At 37.9% G+C, this 25,062-nt stretch overlaps 1 protein-coding gene across 2 annotated transcripts; it reads left to right on the top strand.

The window, feature by feature from the left end:
* The first annotated feature begins 200 nt into the window (after positions 1 to 200).
* On the top strand, positions 201 to 24,914 carry CCDC77 (coiled-coil domain containing 77). Of its 2 annotated transcripts, none has more exons than XM_081128155.1 (13): positions 201 to 285; positions 3,148 to 3,199; positions 6,149 to 6,202; positions 7,983 to 8,226; positions 9,920 to 10,062; positions 14,717 to 14,813; positions 15,922 to 15,994; positions 17,130 to 17,221; positions 18,469 to 18,617; positions 21,142 to 21,361; positions 22,656 to 22,781; positions 22,873 to 23,025; positions 24,043 to 24,914. In XM_081128155.1, the coding sequence occupies exons 3-13, from the start codon at positions 6,165 to 6,167 to the stop codon at positions 24,187 to 24,189; spliced, it is 1,482 nt and encodes a 493-aa protein (XP_080984281.1). In that variant the 5' UTR covers positions 201 to 285; positions 3,148 to 3,199; positions 6,149 to 6,164; the 3' UTR covers positions 24,190 to 24,914. The 2 variants fall into 2 exon arrangements, with proteins under 2 accessions (XP_080984281.1, XP_080984280.1); XM_081128154.1 differs by lacking the exon at positions 201 to 285 and adding an exon at positions 1,096 to 1,127 and having other exon boundaries at positions 24,043 to 24,275.
* Positions 24,915 to 25,062: the final 148 nt, after the last annotated feature.

Genomic DNA, 25,062 nt, shown 5'->3' with positions numbered 1-25,062 from the left:
GTTCTGACCCCAATCATCACACTGGTGGAGCTGGGTTGCAGACTCCTTACGCCCTGCCCCCAGAGCTGTGTGCAGAAATGAAACTACATTTCCCAGCGATCTCTGCCCGGTAAGGCGCTAGCGGGGGCGGGTGGCAATGGGCGTGCCTCCTTGCTATTGGTGCGCAGTCCTTGTAAACTTGCGGGCTATTGGACGGATTCGTGCACGCTCAGTGGCGCCGCGACGCTCCCTGATTTAACTTCTGTTTTTCCGTTGGGTTCCGTGACTCGGCGGCGTTAGTGTCGCGTGAGTATAGTTTCGGGTTTCGGGGGAGGGAGCTAGGCTAGGGGTCTCGGGGAGGGAAGCCCTGGGGAGGGGAAGTCACTGTGGCAGCTGTGCGGGAGCGAGGGATGTGAGCCTGAAGTGTGCGTGTGTGTGTGTGTGGGGGGGGGGGGGTGGTGGTCATCAGGAAGGCTGGGGACCGGAAGAGGAAAGTTAAAATATGCAAAGGGAAAGATTTCGGGGTGCTGGAGCCTTGGGGAGCTGTAGCGCCGAGAGAGTCGAGAACGGGGTGGAATTGAAAAAGGAGTAGGAAATTAGCTCGTCCTGCAGATGGATTGCGGTATTCCCTCGCCCCGCGCTAATCTAGTTAAGCTTCAATCTCATTTGTTAAATTGAGGGATAATAAAAAATACTTCACAGAGTTGTGGGCGTAGATAAAATAAATGTCAGAGTGCTAAACAAATGTTGATTGTAGGTAGGCCGGCTATAAAAAAATATACCTAAACAAGGGTATCGCAGAGAAGGAGAAGGAGAAGCTAGGTGGAACGCAGTCATTTATAAGCAAGGGTGTTGTGTCTTTTGGGGGGAGGGGCGGAGGGCGATGCAATAGTGAGTAAGGCACAGTTTCTACCTGCAAGGAACATGCACCATCATAGGAGAAATGATAGCAACAAAGAACTCCAATATGTTAACTTTTAGAGAATTACAAGTGCAGTTCTTTTGCAGTAAGATCATTTTGGGTGGAGAGACTCAGGAAAGAGGTGAAGGAGGTAGTATTTGAGTTTTTATATACAGACTGGGTTTCATTAAGTAAGTTATGAGAGTGGAGGGAGCTATGTTCCAGTTGGAGAAACAAAGGCATGGAGGTGAGAAAGTTTTCTGGAAACCGAGGGTATGGTTAGGGGAGTACAGGGAAATAAGGCAGGAGAGATAGGTTTGTCCTTAGATAGAAAGCAGTGACCTCTAGGCTGAGTTTGATTTAATGCATTTGGCTATGAGGAGCTACTGATGAATTTTATTAGGTTTAAGAAGGTAGTCCAGGGGAAACCAGGGGTGAGTAGATACTGAAGTCATTGTAGTAGAGTGGGTAAGAGGATAGCGAGATCCTGAATTAGCATGGTTATTGTCGAGGTAAAATATAGATGATTTTTATATGGTTGGATGAGAGGGTCAAGAGAAGTAGTAATTAATGAATTTAAATTTTCAAGTCCAGGTTGCTTGGAAGATGCTGAATTAGTATCTAAAATAGGAAAGTCAGAAGGAGCATGTTTGGATGAAAAAGTTGATGTATTAGGTGTAGAAAGTGTTAGTTTTGAGGTGCTAAAAAAAATACGTGACTTGAGTGATTTTTTTTCTTTTTGTTAAACATGTCAAACTTCAATGGAACATATAGGTGAAAATGTCCATTATGTAGTTGGAAATTCAAGCCAGGAGACTGAAAGAGATCTATTTGTTCATTCAACAAGTAGTTGTTACTCTATGTCAGGTAGTGTTTTGGTGATAGAGGTAATCATAAAAGCAGTGAAAATAGTGACATTTCCAAAGAAATGGATAGAGGAAATAGTAAAGAAAATTGAGAGCCTGGCCGGGCGTGACTCAGTGGTTGAGCGTTGACCTAGGATCCAGGAGATCGGGGTTTGATTCCCCGTCAGGGCATATGCTAATGTTGTGGGCTGCAGCAGATCAATGACTCTCTCATCATTGATGTTTCTATCTACCTCTCTCCCTCTCCTTTCCTCTCTCTGAAATCAATAAAGATATATTAAAAAAAAAAAAAAAAAAAAGAAAGTAAGTTGAGGACAGAACCTTTTGAACCAAGGGAAGAACATTTTCAGTAAAAATAATAGTCTGCAGTTACTGAGTACCTATTATGTGTCAGACTCTGTGCTCAGCCCTTTAATTCATTAGTTCATTTAATCCTTACATTAACCTTTAACATATATGCTATTTTCCCTATTCTTTAAGAAGTAACTGAAATTTAGGGAGGTTAAATAACTTGCCTGAAGTCACACAGCTAATAAGGGACAAAGCTTTGACTCAAGCTCAAGTCTGTTTGATTTCAGAGCCTACACTCTCAACTACAAAGCAATATTTTTTAAGAGGGTGGTCAACATTGACAAACATCCAAATCATGGAGTGACTTGTTGGATGGTAGATGGGAACCTAAAAGAGTAATTGAATTTATTAATTTGTATGTCCGCTGACCAAGAACAGCAACTTTAGTTCAGATGTTGTAGTAGAAGTTAGATTGTTAGAGATTATAAAACAAAATAAATGTGAGTGTAGACAACTTTTTGTAGATGTGCAATAGTCTGGAAGGAGAAGGAGTGAGACTATCTTTGAGGGAGAAGAGATTGCAGGTTGTTAGAAGGCTGTTTTAAAGTTATAAATTACTCTTAAATAGTTTTAGAACAGTGATATTTATCTTTAAAATGTCACCCATATTCATAAAATGGAATGTTATTTTGCCATAGAAAGAATGAAGTACTGACACATGCTACAGCATGGATGAATCTTGAAAACATTATACTGAGTACAAGAAGCCAGTCACAAAAGACCACATACTGTATGATCCCATTCATATGTAAGTCCATAATAGGAAGGCCTATAGAAACAGAAAGTAGATTAGTGGTTGCTTAAGGCAGGGGTGGGATGGAACACAAGGGTGATGGCTAAAGAATATAGGATTTCTTCTTGAAGTGATAAAAATGTTGTACAATTGACTCTGGTGATGATTGGATCTACCTGTGAATATACTAATCATTGAATCATACACTTTAAATAACTGAATTGTATGGAATGTGAATTATATCTCAATAAAGCTGTTATAAAAAATGTTGCCTGTAATCCTATCATACCAACCCAATTACCATTTTTATTTTCTAGGTTGTTTTCTACAAGAGGCAAATTGGCCCAATTTGGAGTTTTGTAGAAGCACGTGAGTTTGAAGAAGGAAAGTAATCTTTTAAAGAAGAGAATAAAAAGAGAGATGGCATATTTGAAGGGTTGGCTGGTAGAAGAAAGCAGATAGAATGACAAAAGCAGGAACATTTTTTAGCTAGATTGGCTAGTAGAAGAAAAAGATGTTGAATAGAGTCAAATTCATATTAAGGATTAAAATTATTTATTTATTTTAAAAAATGTATAGAGTCCTTACCGGGTAGCTCGGTTGGAATGTCATCCTGTACACCAAAAAGTTGTGGGTTTGATTCCCAGTTAGAGCACACACCTAGATTGCAGGTTCGATCCCTGGTCAAGCTATATAAGAGATACAACTGATTGATGTTTCTCTCTTACATGGATGTTTCTTTCTCTCCCTCTCTCTAAAAACAAAAAAACCCGATAAAAACAAAAAGTATTGCCCAGCTGATGTGGCTCAGTGGTTGAGCGCCTGCCCAGGAACCAAGAGGTCATGGTTTGATTCCCTTTCAGGGCACATGCCCAGGTTGTCTCTATCCATTTCCTTTCTCTCTCTAAAAATCAATAAAAACATATTTAAAAAAATAAATGTACTGAGCTCCTACTATGAACCAGGCACTATTTTAGTTAGTGGGAGTGCAGCAGTGAACACAATAGATAAAAATGCCTGCCCTTAATGAGTTTCCACATACCAGTGTAGGGAGTCAATAAATAAAATATGTCAGGTGGTAATAAGTGTTGTGGAGAAATGAAAACAGAAGGTGGGTGAGGGAATGCCAGAATGTCAAGGAGGACTTCACCAAGAAGGCGACGTGCAAACCCTGAAGGAGAGGGAGCAGGCCATATATAAATGGGAAAAACGCATCATAGAAGAGAACTGCAAGTGCAGGAGCTCTCATGTAGTTCACCTGGCATGTCTGAAGAACAGCAAAAAGGCCAGTGTTGTTGGAACCACAAACAAGGGAGAGAGTAATAGATGAGGTCACAGAAGAAATGGGATAGCTGGACCCATGTAAGATCTTACATGCCTTAAAGACCTTAGCTCTCTGAATAAAACGAAAAGTTATTGGAGGCCTTTGAGCAGAGGGGGTTTGTGTTTTGATATATTTTAAGTAATCACTTTAACTGCTTTGTTGAGAAGAGACTGCAGGGGATGGAGGGGAAGCGTCTGGGCAAGAGATTATAGTAGGTTGGACCAGGGCATTATTGACATGAGTGGTTGTCAGATTTTAGATATGTTGGTGGTAGAGCCAGTAGGATTTGCTAATGGATTTAGTATAGCATGTAAGACGAATAAATTTTTCTAAGATTGTTGTCCTAAACAACTGATGGAATAGTGTTAGTCTTTACTGGGATGTAGAGTTCTGAGAAAAGGTCAGATTTGGTGGTAGGAGCTATATATCAGGAGCTCGGTTTTGGACCTGTTAAGCTTGTGAGACCTGTTAGACATCCAAGTGGAGATATGAAGTAGGTGGTCAGATATGTATGAGTAAGTGGAGGGCAGAGGAAGGACTGGAAGTAGGTGTACACTTGAAAACCATGAGACTTCAAGGGGTCACCAAGGCAGTAAGTATAGATAAAGACAAGGAAGAACTGGCAGTGACTAAAAATTAATGACCTGTGAGGAGGGGGAGAACCAGGAGCATGAGGTGTCCTGTAAGCCAAATGAAAAAAAGGTTTCAAGGACTAGGGGAGGAGGCACGCTAGAGTTCCTAGCAGGAAAATGGTTATAGAATTAACAATAGTGGTTATCTCTTCACACTTTTTCACAAAAATCTTCCCTAAAGGACTAAAGATTGTAAGCAGATATATGCCAGATAGAACACAAGAATAGAACATTACATTGTCTCTTTTAAATAATATATTTTTATTGATTTTTAGAGAGAGGGAGAGAAACATCAATGTGACAGAGAAACATCAATCAGTTGCCTCCCACACCCCGACTGGGGATCGAACCTGCAACCTGGGTATGTATCCTGATCAGGAATCAAACCAGAGGCCTTTTGGTGCACAGGATGACACTCAACCAACTGAGGCACATTGGCCAGGGCTCCATCGTCTTTTGACTGGTTCAAAATCAGAATGAATTAACGAAGTGTGCTTGATATGAAAGCTTTCCCCAAAACTAATTTTAAAAAACTTCCTCTCCCACTCTCTTCTTTCTCTTCTCCCTCCTTTACCTTGGTATTCCTTCCCTGAGGTTTTTCTTCCCCTAAATCTCTGTGATGAGATTGCTTACAGGAATTTAAGATCTAAGCAGCAGTTCTCCCTTTCAGGGTCAGGCAGTGTCTTCTCTTCCCCCTCTTCTTCATCCCAGTCATGTTACCTTTGTCTTTCTCTTTCCTAAACTCCAAGGGCTTTTTTTTTCTTCTTCTGTAACTTGTTTCCTGAGCGTATGCAGCCCAGCTGGCTCACTTCTGCTACCTCTGTAGCTTTCTAAATAAATGGAGATTGTGAATGAACCTTTTAAAACTTACAAGTGATATTTTTCTTTCTCTAAGATAAAACAGTAGATACAGCACACCAAATAAAGATAATATCAATGGCTTTGTATTCATCTTAAATTTAGCGTAATGGGTCCTCTGCCTTAACTTCCACTTACTATCTCTTGCTTATTAGAAATTTTCTGCATCTCCCTCTCCTATAATTTCAGCAAAAAGATTTTAAGTTTCTTTTGCATTGTTGCAGATAACCGTCATAGTAAGGAGCCTTTTCTTTTTGTGTTTAACCATCCAAATATTAAATGCCATTCTGATTTTATTTGGAAATAATGACAGAGAATACCTTATGAAAATTCAAAAGTCATAGAACTTCAGGATTCAGAACGACTTTAAAGAATAGTACTACATATTAAAACATCACCTTCTCACCAGCTGGCACACGAAATGTTGGAGAGGGAACCAGTCTGTATGTTCTGTATTGGTTTGTCGTCCTGCCCTCTCATTCTGAATTTTTGTGTGTTTGACAGGTGTGAAAAAGACAGCATGAACTTTACCCCGATGTGTACCCCTGTCTGCAGAAAGTAAGACATTTGCTTATTTTTTGAGTTGTTAAAGAATCAGGACTTCGACGAACCAACATCACCCCAATTAATTTAATTTGAAAAAAAAATCAATACTTCTGGAGCCTTAGTGCAAGTTAACTTAGGAACTAGAAGGGTTTGGGAAGCATACTTCCAAACTCTGGATTTGAACTATATTAGACTCATTTCTCTATTCCTATTAAATGCAATTCAGATTAAAAAGTATGACATAGTAAATGGTAATAACAGAATCCAGACAGTTTGAGTGGGCATTGTTGGGTGCATCCCAGATTTCAGAGGAGACAACCAACATATACAGGCGACTTCAAATTCCGATTCTACTGTCACCTTGCTGCATGACACATCTTCCTCATCCTCACTGCCACAACTCTCATCTGCAAAATTGCAGATATACCTCTTAGTTCATCTACTAACCTATTCCCTAGAATTGTTATAAGGCAACTGCCTTGGAAAACATGAAACATCGAGTAAGATACTATTTCTGTCACAAGCTTTTTTTTTTTTAGATTTTTTAAATTGATTTTTAGGAAGAGAGGGAGGGAGAGAGAGAGGAGAATGTCGATGTGAGTGAATTATCAGTCTCCTGCATGCCCCCTACCGGGGATCAAGCCCACAACTTGGGCATGTTCCCTGACTGGGAATAAAACCAGCAACCTTTCAGTACACGGGGTAACACCCAACCAACTGAGCCACACAGGCCAGGGTTCTCACAAGCTTTTAATGATTGAGACAGTACTAGATTTTTTTTCCTTCATGGTAGCTGAAAATACTTTATTTTTTTAAATTGTCACCTGAGGATATTTTTTCCATTGCTTTGCAGAGACAGTGGGGGGGGGGGGGAGAGAGAGAGAAACAGAAACAGAAACAGAAACATCGATGTGAGAGAGACACATTGATTGGTTGCCTCTCGCATTCACCCTGACTAGGGCTGGGAATGAGCCTGCAACCGAGATAGGTTCCTTTGGCCAGAATTGAACCTGAGACCCTTCAGTCTGCAGATAGATGCTCTAACCACTGAACCAAACTGGCCAGGGCTGAAAGTACATTCTAATACCTCTCCTATACATGCTAACTTATTAAAAGTGCTGACCATAATCTTCATTAACTACAACTCTGGGCTTCTGGTATCGTGTTTCTCCACTCTGCTGTCTGTTTTGTTACCTTGTACATTGCAATCAGTTTGCTAAAATGGATTAGTTTTCAGATGAGGGTTTCTTCACTTCTGCATCATTTATTTTCTAACTTTGATTGTTTTAGCTTAAAAACACTTCTTGTCCAAACTTTGATTACCCTTAGATCTTGTTGGGTCTTGTTCTGTGTAATTTAAATGTCTCCAATGGTAGAGATTAGGATCTGATGTGGTTGTGTAGTTAGTAACTTGGCTATATTTTCTAATGCTTACTCTTACGTAATGTTACTATCAACATTTTCTTATGTGTCACCTTGTGCATATGTGCATGAGTTTCTCTAGAACAAAAGGAATTGCAATTTTACTGGATTCTGCCAATTCATTACCTGTAGTTTCACTAAGTTACAGTTCACCAGCAGTGTATAATTGTTCCTATTTGTGTATGTCTTGTGGTATTAAGTTTTCTAACTGTTACTGTCTGGTCTTACTTTATATTCCATTTTTTTAAATGAATTTTAAAAATTCATTAATTATACGCACTTTAAGAACATAAACCTTTTTTATTTAAGAAATTATGTTTTATAAATGTTTAGAAAGTTTAATGAGTATGTCCTTTCTAATTTCACATAGGCCGACAACTTTTTCCAAACATGATGCTGCGTGTAGCCTCAGTGGTTCTACCAGGTGGAAGGGAGTATCTTTCTCAGATTCAGTGGAGTCAACTCCTTTGCCTTCCATTGAAGATCGTCTGGCTGTTCTCTGCCCTTCTCAGGAGCTTCTGGAATATTATCAAAAGAAGATGGCTGAGTGTGAGTCAGAAAATGAGGACCTGTTGAAGAAACTGGAGCTATACAAAGAAGTTTGTGAAGGCCAGGTAAAAAAGAGATGATGCATGCCCTTTTAGGACCCTGGTGAAGTGTTGTCATGACTGAGAGAAGATCTAGAAGTGCCAGCTTGTATCACAAGCCGATATTTTTCAGTTCCCTTCTACCCCAGCCTGGCTACCTACCCTTTGAGTCCCTCATTGGACCATAATCCCCCCAAACTGCTCTACCTCTAAAATCTTAAACTCTTACATCTCGGTCCCTCTTATACTTCTAGTTCTTTCAGCCCTGTGCAACTGACTTTATTATTACCTCCATGGCTCCTTGACTTTTCAGTTTTCCAAATGTTGCATGTCAGTTTCTGACATTATGTCCTTCCCTTCTAACCTGAACCCCGTCAGGCTTCACTTCGGTAATAACTGTACTGCCTGCACATGACTCCTCGCTTATTCTTTTGCTCTACTTGCATAGCTAAAACCCTAGCTATAACTGAATCCTACTCTCCTGGAGCAGGGTTTGCCAACCTTGGCCTATCAACATTTTGGCCTTGGTAATTCTTTTTTTTAAATATATTTTTATTAATTTCAGAGAGAGGAAGGGCAAGGGAGATAGAAACATCAGTGATAAGAGAGAGTCATGGGTCACCTGCCTCTTGCATGCCCCCTGCATCTTACTAAATGGTATGATTGCCTATAATTCTGCCCAGCTCTTATATTCAATTATTTAGTAAGTTCTGTTGATTCTGCTTCCTAAATATCCCTTAGTCCATTCAAACATCTTCATCATATTGCCTCACCACTAGTTCAAACTCTCATTATAGCTTACCTGCATTATTGCAATATCCTCCTTAACCAGTATCCCAGCCTCCAATCTTATACCTCTTCAGTCTGCCTCTTGCTTTTCACTCCATTAATACTGAAATACTTGTAGTCGTCCAAACATTTAAGACTTTTTGATGGTTCTGTATTTACTGTTCTCTTTCCTGAGAGTACCCACCCCCATCTTGTTTCTAGCTGTCTTCATCTTTCAAGTTTCAATTTTATTTTTTAATCCTCACCCAAGGACATGATTTTTATTGATTTTAAAGAGACAGGAAGGGAGAGAGAGAAACATTGATCCATTGCGTCTAGTATGAGTCCTGACCAGACATTGAACCCACAACCAAGGTGTGTGCCCTGACTGGGAATTGAACCCGCAACCTTTTGGTGTACGGAGCGACACTCCAACCAACTTGGCCATCCAGCCAGGGCCAAGTTTCAACTTTTTGATGGTGGTCTCTGACTTCCCAAATAGACTTGAGAGATTTTATTCTTGCTATACTTTCCCCCTCTACTATTTTACCAGACACATTTCTCCTTTAAATAATTATTTTATTTTAATTGTTTACATGTCTGTCTCTCCACAAAATTCCTCTGCTCTAGGCAGGAAAAATACCTTTTCTTCTTTGTGTTCTAAAATTTCATAATGCTTATTGAATAGAAAGCATTTTTTAAAAATTGTGAATAGAACAGATGAATCATCTGGCATTCTGGATTCTGTAATCTGTAAAAGGAAGATATAAGAGCTTTAACATTATATGCAAACATCATACACACCCTGTAGCTTTTAAACTCAAGTCTATATACAACTTATTGTCATTTGAAGTCTGTATTGGAGTAACCATTCACATTGTAATATTTCTACAAAAACTCACTTTCCATACCCAATAAGAGAGATCTTTTCAGCTAGTTTTTCTTTTTTTAGCACAAACTAGAATGGGATTTGCAGCAGAGGGAGGAAGAGATTGCTGAATTGCAGAAAGCTCTAAGTGATATGCAAGTCTGCCTCTTCCAGGAACGGGAACATGTTTTGCGTCTCTACTCAGAAAATGACCGGCTGAGAATCAGGTACCAAGTAGGAGAAGGGAAATGTGGGAGTTATATATCTAAATTAAGATAAGATTCTCTGTGGTAATTCTCTTAGGTTGTATTTCCCAGGAAAAAGGCTGAGATGGAGATTTTGCCTGCAGGATGGTTAGTAGGGAGGCTCTCAATAACATCTATGAGGAGACTTGAGCAGGAAAGAATTTGGACTGTGACACAGTGGTAACAGAAGCTTTAGCCATCCCTGTAGGGAGCTCTGAGGCTGGTACAACCTTTCAGAGGCAAAGTAGTCAGACTTTTGTACCTACACAGTGATCGGTCAGTTGATGTAGGCTGCCGCCAGGGAGGGGGTATAACCTTGAGAGAGGCAGCCCTCTTCAGCCAAAGGCAGTTCCTGGAGAAGGACTCAACAGCTAAGGGACAGCTGTGTTCCACATCATCTACTATAGTACACTTTTTTTTTAAAATAATTTTTTATTTGTTAATTACAGTTGATGTACACTGTCATATTAGTTTCATGTGTACAACCCAGTGATTAGACATTCATATAACTTATGAAGTGATCACCCCAATAAAACTATTCCCTACCTGGCACCCTACACACTTTTTACAATATTATTGACTATATTCCCTGTACTATATACACATCTCATCACTGATCTGTAACTACCAATTTGTACTACTTAATCCCTTTACGTTTTTCATCCACCTTTCAAACTCCCTCCTATCTGGCAACCATCAAAATATTCTCTAATCTATGAGTCTGTTTCTGTTCTGCTTGTTTATTTTATTCTTTAGATTCCACATATAAGTGAAATCATATGGATTTCTCTTTCTCTGTATGATTTATTTCACTAAGCACAGTACCCTCTAGGTCCATCCATGTTGTTGCAGATGGCAAGATTTCATTGTTTTTTATGGCTGAGTCATATTCCATTGTATATCTGTACCACTTCTTTATCCATTCATCTATTGATGGACACTTGGGTTGCTTCCATATCTTGGCTATCATAAATAATGCTGCAATGAATATACCGATGTATATGTCTTTTCCATTTAGTGTTTTGGGTTTCTTTGGATAAATACCCAGAAGTGGAATTGCTGGATCAAATGCTATTTCTGTGTTTAATTTTTTTGAGGCACCACAATACTGTTTTCCATACTGGCTGTGCCATTTTATATTCCTACCAGCAATACACAAGGGTTTCACTTCCTTCATATGCACATCAACACTTGTTTTCTATTTTTTAAAATAATAGCCATCATAGTGGGTGTGAAGCAGTATCTCATGTGATTTTGATTTGCATTGCCCTAATTAGTGATATTGAACATTTTTCATATGCTTGTCATTCATATATCTTCTTTAGAGAAATGTCTATTTAAGTCCTTTGACTATTTTTGAATTGGATTGTTTGTTTTATTGTTGTTTAATTTTAAGAGTTTTTAAATACATTTTGGATATTAATCCCTTATGAGATGAGTGATTTGCAAATGTTTTCTCCCATTCTGAGAGTTGTCATTTTACTCTGTTGATAGTGTTCTTTGATGCACTAGTTCAATTTGTATATTTTTCCTTTTGTTGCTTTTGGTATCATATTCAAGGAATCATTGCCTCCAGTGTCACTATTTTTTCTTCTAAGAGTTTTGCAATTTTAGCTCTTACATTTCAGTCTGTGATCAATTTTGAATTACTTTGTGTATGTGTTGTTTGATAAGAGTGCAACTTCATTCTTTTGCATATGGATATCCAGTTTTCCCAGCACCATTTGTTGAAAATATTCTTTTCCCCATCTAAGTTGAAAATCATTTGGCCATATATGTGGGACTTATTTCTGAGCTCTCTGTTTTATTGGTCTATATGTCTGTCATTATGCCGGTACCACACTGTTTTGATTATTGTAGCTTTATAGTAAGTTTTGAAATCAAGAAGTGTGAGTTTTCTAACTTTGTTCTTTTTTCAAGATTATTTTGACTATTTGGAGTCTCCTGAGATTTAATATGAATTTTAGTGTGGATTTTTTTATTTTTGCAAAAAGTGTCATTGGGATATTGATAGGAATTGCATTGAGTCTGTAGGTTGCTTTGGGTGATATTGACATCTTAATATTAAATCTTCCTATCCATGGACATTGATGTCTCTCTATTTATTTGTGTTCTTCAATTCCTTTCAGCAGTGTTTTTGGTATAGAAGACTTTCACTTAAGTTAATTCCTGAGTATTTTGTTCTTTTTGATGCTATTATAAATTGAATTCTTTATTGTTAGTATATAGAAATGCAATGATTTCTGTATGTTGAATTTGTGTTTTCCTACTTTGCTGAATTCACTTACCAGTTCTAAGAGTTGTGTTTTGGGTTTTGTTTTGTTTGATTTTTTTGGTGGAACCCTTAGGGTTTTCTAGATATCTTAGGGTTTTCTACATTTTTGATCATGTCATCTGTGAACAAAGATAATCGTACGTCTCCTTTTTCAATTTGCGTATCTTTTCTTTTTCTTGCTTACTTCCTCTGGCTGGCACTTCCAATACTATGTTAAATAGAAGTTGCAAAAGTGGGCATCCTTGTCTTGTTCTTGATCTTAGAGGAAACTTTCAGTGTTTCACCATTGAGTATGATGTTTGCTGTGGGTTTTTCATACAGGGCTTTTATTTTACAGAGATTGTTTTCTAGCTTGTTTAAGGGTGTTGAATGTTGTCAAATGTACTTTTTGTATCAATTGATGATTGTATATTTTTCCCCTTTCATTCTGTTAATGTGGTGTATTGCATTGATTAATATTTATGTTGAACTGTGCTTTCATTCCAGGAATAAATTGCACTTAATCGTGGTATATGATTATTTTAGTATGCTGCTGAATATGGTTTGCCAGTATTTTGTTGAGAATTTTTACATTGATGTTCATAAGGGATGTTGGTCAGTAGTAGTTTTCTTTTTTTACATTGTATGCTGCCCTCATAGAATGAGTTAGGAAATGTCTCTTTTTCAGTCTTTAGAAAAGTTTGAGAATGATTGGTGTTAGACCTTTAAATGTTTGGCATAATTCGCCAGTGAAGCCATCAGTTCTAGGGTTTTTGTTTGTCAGGGTTTTGATTACTCATTCAATCTCCTTAATAGTTTTAGCTTTGACCTAATGCAGAACTTCTTTTCAACTGAAAGCTCATCTTCCATATCACTTGATATATGGGTCAGAGCAGTATTTGAAAGTATAGAATATGTTGTCTCCAGAACCTGAAGAGTCCTTCCCAGCATTATGCTTCCTTCTTGGTGATGGTAGGTGTGAGGTGCAATAATTTGTCCTTTACTTTGAAGGGAATTTTCTGGCATGCCTAGAACAGACCCCTAAAACTTCACTGATGTGCTTTGTAAGGTTTACCTCAAACTCTCTGGACCCCATATATCTTACCACGGGTCCTAATGCTCTTGCCATTTCTTGTCCAGTTTGATTTAATATCATATCACCAATAGTGAACTAATGTAATCTGTAGAATGGCCAGACCCTGGTCGCTTCAGACTGATTTGATAGAGAGCAGAAAAGTTAACATGGTCATAGAGAAAGACAGAAATATGCTGGACCTGGACCAAAATTCCATTTATTACATGATTCCCATATGCCCCAGTGCCATGATAATGCTTCAAGTCACCAGGTATCAATGTCAGCTCAGACCATATATCTAGCAGTCTTTGAAATGCTTGGGTATTTCTTTTTCCCCATTGTACAGTTACTTGAATAAATGGCCATAGACCCTTTGGGGAAGGACCAGGGGTATCATTACCATGTACACTTGCTGTGGTGTCACCAGGTCCTGCCTCCTGGGAGACCCAGTTCTTCCTTCAGGTAATAATCTCTAGGTTTCAAAACTGGCTGAGGTGTGGAAAATTGAGTCAGAGATTGTGATTTTACATAGGGGCCTTCCTCCCTCTTTGATTTATTTTAATTGTTTAAGCTATACCCTGTTAACCCCATCTGTCTTACTGCTAATATTATGTTCTATAAATCATCTCCATATCACTGGCTCTGAAATCTCATTTTAGAGTTTGCTTCCTTGGTCCATATCTGATATAAACTGTCTTAGGTTGGGTTCCCTGGAAAACAAACTGCAATGAAATGTACTTGCAGGAGGTTTATTGGGGAGTGTTTTCAGGAATAACTACTTATGAGGGAATAAGGAAAGTCTGATTAGGCAGAAGTTGAACTGTGATTCATTTACAGCCAGACTCAGCCAATGCCACAAGGTGCCATAAAGTTGCGACAAGAGGATTGGGCTTTTGTAACCCTCCATAACCAGACACTTGGTACAGGCTGTCCCTTGGCTAAGGCAGTTCCCCTTGACTGATGTCAGTTCTGGAGAGAGATTCAGCTGTGAGCCATCAGCCTGCAATGCTACTGATAGTTGAGAGAATGAACCTATCATTTCGGATGAGGAGAACCTGAGCAGTGTACCCTACCACCCACTACAGTGTTTTTCCAGAACCAAGTAAGAAATTAGTTTCAGACCCCTTCTCTCTGAATTCCTAAATATATGTACCTGATGTTTTCAAAATTAGTGCTGAGGTCTAGATAAATCCTATTCAATTTTAATTTGAGGTTACCATTTTTTTAAAAAGTAAGAGGGAGATCCTTTAAACAAAAATTTACTTACTCTGGACATAATGTGTGCTTACTCTCTATGAGAATTACAGGGAACTAGAAGACAAGAAAAAGATTCAGAATCTCTTGGCTCTTGTGGGAACAGACACTGGAGAAGTGACCTATTTTTATAAGGAGCCTCCCAACAAAGTAAGTAATCTTTGGTATAGAGAGCATGGTAAATGTGGCTTTTACAAAGTACAGTCTCAGGTCCATAATCAGAGCCATTTTGGTGCTTGCTAAAGAATTTAGAATGAGAATTAGTTATCATACTCCCATATCTACCTAAGTTCTCAGAGCATTTTCTATAATTATAAAATGCTTTATGATTTTATTCTTTTTCTTCAAAATTCTTGGGAAGTAGCATTGTTTACCCATTTCACTACTTGGAAATCTAAAGCACAGAGGAATAAATGTTTTGAATGAGATTAGAGAGGAAAGTTGGGATCAGACTTAAGTTTCAATACTCAAGTTTCTTTATTAATCTTTGTTTATACTGATTACAAAAATAATGCATAGTCTTTATTAAAAACAAACACACAGACATCTGTATCTCATAAAAGTGGCAGTTTCACATGATATATATCCCAGAGATAAAGCTGTTTTTCCATTCATATAGGAATATATGAGTATATATTATTTACATTTTTTTACTTCTCAAAACAGTACCCCAGTGAGCATCTTTATACATATCTATATATGTATACTTCTGTGTTTCTATTACTTTCCTAAAGGCCCTTGTCAAAGACCTATTTATTTATTTATTTATTTATTTATTTATTTTCCTCACCTGAGGATTTTTTTTTCCCATTGCTTTTTCAGAGAGAGTGGAAGCGGAGAGAGAGAGAAACACCAATTGGTTGCCTCCCACACATGCCCTGAACGGGGCTGGGGAATCGAGCCTGTAACCAAGGTACATGCCCTTGACCAGAATCAAACCTGAGTCCCTTCAGTCCTAGGGCTGACACTCTAGCCACCGAACCAAACTGACAGGGCAAGACCACTTTTTTTAAAAGCAGATATTACTAAATTACCCTGAAGATTTTGTTTGTCTGTTTTTAGTTTATATCACCAACACTGGGTTTTATCCAGTTTGTTACTTTGTCTACTTTGGTCATATGTTTGACATTCTTATATGAATATATCAATTTTGACCAATTTAATTTATGAATAGTGTTGATCTGTGGCACTAAAGCTCAAAAGTGAAACATTACATATATAGGAAGGCTATTTCTATACCTTCTTTTTGCTTTTTCAGGTCAGCATTCTCCAAAAGACTATCCAGGCTGTAGATATATGTGAACAGAATGAGTCATCAGCTTTCAGAGCAGGTACCAACCATATTATAAGTTCTCATTGGTGCAAAACTAAAAAAAACAGTGCAAATAGGAATTTTTTCCTACTATACAATGATAGTGTTCATAATGATGCCCCTGGTAAGCCGAGATCTTACTGAGGTTGTGTTTTGGTTTGTAGTTTTTTTACCTTTCCATGGTGTTTGTTTATTTAGTTAGTTAGTTATTTTGTTTGTTTTATTGATTGATTTTGGGGAGACAAGGGGGAGAAAGAGAGAGAGAAAGAGAGAGAAAGAAACATTGATTTGCTGGTCCACTTATTCATGCATTCATTGGTTGCTTCTTGTATGTGCTCTGACTGGGGATTGAACCTCCAACCTTGGTGTATCGGGATGACACTCCAACTGAGCTACCCAGCCAGGGCTCCATGATGTTTTAATAGAGTAGAAATAAAGAATATGTAATTAGCATGCTTACTGTGATAAGTCGTAAAACAGACTTAGACAACTCCTAAAAGCACAGAATATTACTTAGCCTCTCTAAGCTTCAGTCATCTAATCTTTTTCTTTTTTAATGGAAATCTTAATTTTCTTTCTTTTTTTATTGATATATAACTGACAATATAACATTATATTAGTTTCAAGTGTACAACATAATGGTTTGATATTTGTATATATTACAAAATGATCACCACAGTAAGTAGTTAACATTCATTACCACACACAGTTACTAATTTTTATTATTATTCTGAGGACTTTTAAGATCTACTCTCTGAGCATAAGCTTCTTTAATTTTAGTGTTGCTTATTTTAACAGTAATTTTTGTCTTTTACAAGCTGGGTGATACATCATAATCAAAATGTTCAGATTTTTTTTTTATTCCTTACCCTTTCTGATTAAATAAGATTTTACAAAGAAAATAGACATGTCGAAGGAAAATTTAGTAGTTTATTCTTCAGAAAGATGGATATTATTATTCAGGTGACATCCTAGCAGAGTTCCCTTGATTCCTATTTGAAAAATTAAGCACTAAAGTTATTGTATGTTTTGCTTTTTCTCCATTTCCTTCTCTTTTAGGTAAATGAAACTGAACTCCTATGCAAAGGTAATGCTGATGCTTGAATAGCAAAAAGCTAAATAAAGGTCCTTATTACTTTTGTTCTCTATTTTAGATTCTAAAGTAAGCAAAAGAAAACCAGCAATGAGAGAGAAGGAAGAAAGTTCTGAGCAGTACCAAAGAGACATACAAACACTTATCCTGCAGGTAAAGAACTTACTTTGGCAGACCAGAACAGTTTCTGCCCATGAGCTTAGCTCTGCGTGCCATGCAAGTATCTCCCTGTATACATGTTACATTTAGGCATCATGTGATTAATGAAATTGAGGTTATTTCTACTTTACAAAAGCTTTTATTTTAAAACCATTATTCTGTGTTAACCATTCTAGAGATGCTATTCTGAACCTTCATTTCACTCAGCTTATATGCTAAGCTCTACTCAACAAAACCATCTTACAATAAGAATTCCTTTTGTGGTTGCCTGGGGGATACACAAAGAGTTGCAGTTGTCTGTGCTGGTAGATCAGCCTTTGGGGGAACATCAGTTTATTTAGTGCATGTTTTCTAAGTCTAGGAAAGTAATGGATTATCCTCTTATCACCTGGTAATAGTCTGTCATTTGTAACCATGATTTTTCATCTAGATTCACTCAAGCTTCCGTCATTATCAGGGGGACTCTGTTGATTTAAATGACGTTTTTGTCTTTGGCCAGTACTGTATCTCCATTTGTAGTCATGACAGCCAGACTCAGAGAAGGAAATTACATTGTATTCATTTTGCTTCACTTTTTAAATGAAAAAAACGAAGAAAAGAATCATTCTATTTCTGTGCAACTAGGGAGTTTAAAAGGAGACAGTGCTAAAAGTTTAAGAAGGGAGATAGTGAAGAGGTGAGAATCAGGGTAGGGGAAACTGGGTTTTCTCACTTTCTCTGTACAATACAGATGCTTTGCTCTGTGTGTAGCCTAACCGCATTTATAAGTCACTAAAGAAGAGGAGCGTTCATTGAGGCTCCTCTTCTTTTATCTTGGTTCCCTGCTTTTGTTTTTTTTGTTTGTTTGTGGTTTTTGTTTTTTTGTGTGTGAATCCTCACCAGAGGATATTTTTTCCATTGATTTTTTTTTTTTAGAGAGAGTGGAAGGGAGGGAGGGGGAGACAGAGAAACATCACTGTGGGAGAGACATGTAGATTGGTTGCCTCCTGCATGCACCCTTACCCGACCAGAGATGAAACCTGCAACCCAGGTATGTGTCCTTGACCGGGAATCGAACCCTTGACCCTTGAGTGCATAGGCGGATGCTCGAACCACTGAGACACCAGCCAGGGCTTTTTGTGTTTTTTGTGTGTTCTTTGTTTTTTGTTTTTTAATTTTTCTGGAGAAAGGCTAACTTTTAGAGATAAGGAAAAAGAGGAAGCAGGGCAGGAGTGGATACCTCACCCTTTCTGCCTGTCTAGGTGGAAGCCCTGCAGGCTCAGCTGGAAGAACAGACGAAGCTTTCTAAAGAGCAAGTTGAAGGGCTCATGGAGGATAGACGGATCCGCATTGAAGAAATACAAGTTCATCACCAAAGAAATCAGGACAAAATCAAAGAACTTATGAAAAAGTGAGTGTTCAAAAAAGTTGTACCTAACAGATTTAAAATTTTTTTGAGTGGCTTAAAATTAAGTCCTGTACTTTTAGCAGCATAGTGTCATGGAACTGACACTATGCTGCTAAAAGTATCAGACACCCCTGCCTCTAGGTAGGTAGGTATCCAGACTTTTCCAGGAATGCTGTTGATTCTTTTCTTGAAGAGCTGATAGGTATTTGACATGCTTCGTTTAACCCATTTGAGTGCTCCTGCTTGATCTTAGCGATTAAGAAATGTTCTTTTATCCACTGATAGGTTAACTGACTCAATACAGTAGGACCCTTTTCTTCTGTTTGGCCCTTCATGAATCTGGGAAGATATGGCTTTCCATACTCTCTGTACTCACTGCTTTTGTAAGTTATGTTCTTGATTAAGTTGTTGCAGTAGCCTGAGTGTTCTTCCTATCACTGATTCCTTTGTATTCATTCTATCGTCTTCCTCACTGTTACTAGTAGCTCCTCCATTAGGCCTTATCAAGTGCTTAAAAACATTTGATAGTTCCCTGTTTATCTTACGATAAAACCCTGATACCTTAGCATAAATTATTAGGAACTTCATCTGGCACTAAATTAACCTTTCAGTCTCACTTCCTTTTCTATTGCTGTAGTTCACTTTGTTCTTCAGCCTAACTAATAATATCTATTGTTTATGGAACACTTGCTATGTGGCAGGTATCTTGCTATGCAGTGTTACTCCTCTGAAGACTTCCCCAGGCAGAATTAAAATTTTCCTCCTCCACATTCCCTTAATGATTAGCATGCCTCTGTGATGACACTTATCACCTATTGTAATTATGCCTTTGTTCCTGCAGGGTCTTGCCCTGTGTGCATAATAGGCACACAATAAACATCTGTTGAATATTTGGTGATGCTTATCAAGTTGCTTCTAACTATCTCTTTTCTGTGTTAAACATCCTACATTTTAAAATATTTTTTCATGTTATATTCTTTATCCCTTCATTGTTTTTTTATTGTCTTCTCAAACTTTTCTAGTGTCTCTTCCTCCATTTTAAAATGTGATTAAAGTTGGATGTGATACTCAAATTAAGATTTCTGACCAATGCAGGCTAGAAAATGCCTTATTTTAGGTATTTTGTGCCTATGCATAATAGCACCTTTGCTTTTCACTGGATTTTAATTGTTTTTAAGGGAACAGTATTTTTACTTGTCATAGTAATTTGTAATTTTATATCTGTCTTCCAGAATATTAATAACCATCCTAGTTTAGCATCATCTGCATATCTGAGCACATGATCAGTTCCTTCCATTATGTCATCCTAAGGATATTAAATGTCATGAAATCCAAGGCCATTGATGACTGCCCTTTGGGTGTCACTTTCAAACCATTTGTACATTAACAAGACCATACTTTCCCAGTTTGTAATTGAGAACATAATGTAAGATAGAATAAAATAACTCATTGAAAGCAAGAGGTAAGCTTGTGGTAACTGAATCAGTCTCCCTTTACACACACACACGCACACGCACACACACATTTTTCAATTTGCTGACAGTTCCTCTACTTTGTGACTGGCATTATGCTATCATTTTTCTCATGAAAAGAGCTAAGTGGATCTGACATTATTGTTCAGCGGAAATTTATAGTGACTACCTCACAATATTTAATACTCTTTGCAAATAGTTTGATTATTTGATACAGTATTTTTCTAGGTGTTGGTATTAAATTGATGGGTTGCTTACTTCTAGGAATATTCTTTGTTAAAGATACAAACATCATTTTTCTATTTCTAAATCTCAGGAGTCAGCAGGAATCTATTTAGTACCTTGTGTATGTCTATTAGTTGCAACTGTTCTAGACAGTTTGGTGGTAGCAGGGCAAAAATATATATGATAAATAGTATATGCTTTCATTCAGGTTGGAAAACATGCATATTGACATGAGAGTTAAAACATGAGAGTTTATAAACAAGTTGAATTATAACACAAGACACTAAACTTAAACTGATAAGGAATGTCAGACAATGGAGAAATTAAATGGCCTGAAGCTGTCGAGATGACTGCATAGAGGAAGTTAACTGATCTTGAAAACAAGACAAGATTTGATATTGGGCAGTTTACATAAACAAATATAAAGCTGTTCTTGACATTTTAGAGTTTGTGTTAACCCTCAGAACACCATGAGTTACTTCTTTATTGTAAAGTCTAGTGCCTGGGAATAGTCCATACTTATGCAGGCTATCTGTAAATATTTCTGTAGTCCTAATAATTGTATAATATGAAATTAGCACTTGGCAAAATATCTGTAAAGACCAGCCTGTGAAACAGTGAGCATGGGTAGGTACATTACATTTTATCCAGTAAAACACATTGGGTTGCCAGTGATCAGATTAAGCATTTTTAAAAAACTGCTAATAATATTTTACAGAATTTTTATATTGTACAATTTTTAAAGAACCTATGTCTTTCTTTTGTTTGACATAACTGTCGTGTGTGCTGCATAAGCATCTTCATGTCCACATTTGTACTTTCTTTCATAGTCTCCATCACACCCAAGAATTGCTCTATGAGAGCACCAAAGACTTTTTGCAACTCAGATTTGAAAACCAAAATAAGGAGAAGTCGTGGATGCTTGAAAAGGATCAGTTGATGTCAAAGATTAAGCAATACAGGGTACAGTGTAAGAAGAAAGAAGATAAAATTGGAAAAGTTTGGCCAGTTGTTCATGAGAGTCATCGTAAACAAAATGAATATATTAAGGTAATTTCTGTGTATTTACAGAAATTCTTTCTTGTTTTTTCTGCAAGAATTTGAAAGAACTCAGAGAATTCCAAAGAACCTAAGAATTATCATACAAGATCCATTCATCCAGGAAGCTGATGTAGCAACAACCTCAAGAAACAGGTTTCAAAGAATAGCTCATCTTTACAATGTTTGTAGATTTAGAAAATGAAACGATTGATTGATTCATTTATCAATTGATTAATCGATCAATCAATCAGTTGATTCATTTCATTCAATAATTTTTTGTTTTTGTTTTTTTAAATATTCTTTTATTGATTTCAGAGAGAGGAAGGGAGAGGGGGAAAGAGATAGAAACATCAATGATGAGAGTCATTTATCAGCTGCCTCCTGCATGCCCCCTGCTGGGGACTGAGCCTGAAACCCGAGCATGTGCCCTGACTGGAAATCAAATCTCCATCTCCTGGATCAAAGTCAATGCCCAACTGCTGAGCCAAGCTGGCACAGCAACAGTTGTTCTTTGTTATTTTTATTTTTTTTTTTGTAATCCTCACCAGAGAATACCTTTCCATTGTTATTTATTTATTTATGTATTTATTTGTGTAGTCTTTATTGATTTCAGAGAGAGGAAGGGAGGGAGAGAGAGAGATAGAAACATCAATGATGAGTCATTGATTAGCTGCCTACTGCACGCCCCCTACTGGGGATCGAGCCTGCAACCTGGGCATGTGCTCTGACCAGGAATCTAACCGTGATCTCCTGGATCCTAGGTCAATGCTCAACCTCTGAGCCACGCCCGCCAGGCTCCATTGACTTGAGGGAGGGAAGGAGGGAGGGAGGGAGGGAGGGAGGGAAGGAAGAAAAGAGAGAAATATCGATTTGAGAGCGACACATTGATTGGTTGCCTCCCATATGGGCCGTGACTAGGGCAGGGATTGAACCTGCAACCCAGGTATATGCCCTTGACTGGAATCAAACCCACGACCCTTCAGTCTGAGGGCCGACACTCTAACCACTGAGCAAAACTGGCTAGGGCCCGGCTATATTACTCTGCTTTACTTGGGACAGTTCTGAACTTCATTATCTACTCTTCACAGAGCCAAAAATATTTGTTTTATTTTAAAGGATTTCTACTGTGTGCACTTTAGAAAAAGGCTAAGACAATCCTCTTTCAGACGTTCTCCAAAGTTCCTTACTGTCTTGTTACTGAACACATTTGTACTGGAAATCCTTTCATTCCTTCCTTTCTTTACCTAAGTGCTATTTGAATTACGTAAGTTATAGAACTGAGTGCTGTTGTTTTTCCCTGCAGTCCCTAAAAGATAAGTTAATACAAGAGAAAAAGCTGTCCAACATGTACCAAGAGCAGTGCATTTCCCTGGAAGAAGAACTTGCCCGAATTCGTGAGGAAGAGGGAATGAGGAGAGAGATCTTCAAGGTACAAAGTTCTCTGCCACTTATGTGGAAAGTCAGATGGCTCAGGAAATGCTTCCCTCATTTTCATATGCCTCCCCTTTCCCTGTATTTAGGATCGCTCTAACAAGATGGGGAAGCGTTTACAGGTAATGAGAAAACGCTATGAGGCCTTGGAGAATCGGCGTATCTTGGAAGTAGAAGGCTTTAAGACAGATATTAAGGTTCTCCGGCAGAAACTGAAAGACTTGGAACAAATGCTCTATAAGGTAATTGCTGATCCTGAATTACTAAAAGGGAGGAAAGGGATACAGATGAGAACACATGGTTGTGAGGGCTCCTCAGAAGGAAGATGTGCTGTTTCCCTGAGGTAGGTACTAATGGATCAGCACCCTTTAAGTCTCACTAAAACTGATTTAACAAGTACATGCTAGAGGGAAGACAAAAATAGGTTGAAATAATTGAATGACTGCATCATTATACTTTTCTCTAAACTAAATTTAACAGAAATTTTCATCCCTCCCAATTTAGTAGATTAAAAGAACTGTTTTTTTTACAAATAGGGAAAGTAAATAATTGAGTAACAAAGTAATTTTTCCCTACCAGACATAGCTTTTTGTAGAAACAAAGTTGCCTCAAAAGCCTACTTACAGAGATTTAACCAGTTGTCTACATACCCTAAACGATCACTATGTTCCAAAGTTGATTGTAAAAAAGAAGAGGTACGTGCTAGCCGGTTTGGCTCAGTGGCGAGAGCATTAGCCTGTGGACTGAAGCATCCCGGGTTCAATTCCAGCCATGGGCACGTACCTCAGTTACAGGGTCCGTCCAACGCCCTGGTTGGGGCACGTGTGGGAGGCCACCAATTGATGTGTCTCTTTCACATCAATGTTTCTCTCTCTTCTCCCTTCCACTCTCTCTCAAAAGCAATGGAAAAAAATATCCTCCCTTAAGGATTAAAAAAAAAAAAAAGAAGAGGTAATTTCTTTGGCAAATTTACCAGTGATGTTTTTGTTGTTCTCTTTGCTCATTGTTGTTTCTTAATCTCTATCTTGAGGCTCCTTTACTGTTCTATGGGAAAGCAGAGAGTCTCATGCCTTTTCTGCTTTAATTTGACTCTACATTACTATCTTTTAGTCACTAAAACTAAGGATTGGATTTACCTTATGTACCAAATGTCTCATAAAAAGGAGCCAGCATAGCCTGGTCTTTGTGACTGATTTCTTTCCTCTGGCATATGCTGTAATCATTTATTCGGTTTGGTTTTGTTTTTTTCAAATCTCTAGGCAACATTTAATGCCCGGGGAAACCAGGATCTTGCCATTTTGTGTGAGGTTCGTGACAGCAATAGACGGGCACATAAGATTCAAGGAGAACTGAAGAGCCTGAAGTCCAAAGTATTTGGTCTGGAGCATGAACTTAGACTCTGTTGATGTTTACTTTTAGAAATGGCCCTTGTCTGTAATGAGTCTATTTTCTGAAATCTGAGAAAAATGTGATCTCCCAGAAACTGCGGGCAGAGTTGACTAGAGTGGCAGTATCCATTATTATAAAGACAGGGTGAAGAATCAGGGACCACTAAAAAAGCCATTCTTGAATGCTAAACTTTCTATTTTTTTCTGTCCTATTAACCTTTTTTGTTTTGTTTTGTTTTGTTTTGTTTGGGGGGGGTGTCTGAATTATAACCTGAATTACTTAGAGATGTTCTCACGTTTTTTTTCCCCATTTATAATGGGAGAGTTTTGTTTTCTAAGACAGTGACCATGAAAACTTAGGAAGAGAGGATATTTGCTGTGACCTTGCTGAGTGTCATTAGGAGGAACACTTCCCTTGAGGAGAGAAAGGCATCCACCCAGATTGCCTTTCTCCTAGGCAGAGAGACAACTGTGGAATGTGAATAGGCGGTAATTCTGCTACTTAACTTTCTTCAGTCAAGAGCTCTGAGGTCTAAATTACTTTTATGGACACTCAAACTCATGAAGTTTCACCAGAGGGCGATAAGACCCTGCTCTTAAGCACAATGTTTATCTAGGAAAATAAAGGTGCCACTGTGGTTAGTATGAGTAAAACTTAAATGATCCTTGTAAGAAAAGTTCAGTATTGTACCAATAACATGTTTTTTTAAAATAATGTATATATTTTAAATTAACTATTTTTCAATAAAATATATAATTGAAAATATTCTCTCTGAGTTTTCTATAATTTTGTGGTAAAATCACGTTTATATTTTGTTAATGACTCTGTTTACTTACTTGGCCCATGGTCTCTACAATCCTGTACAAGTATTAAAGTTTTCCTAAATGTAT

This window comes from Miniopterus schreibersii, assembly GCF_964146895.1.
Source record: "Miniopterus schreibersii genome assembly, chromosome: 2".
NCBI lineage: Eukaryota > Metazoa > Chordata > Mammalia > Chiroptera > Miniopteridae > Miniopterus > Miniopterus schreibersii.
Note: the sequence above shows the minus strand (reverse complement) of the source record. Positions and strands in the feature narration are given on the sequence as shown.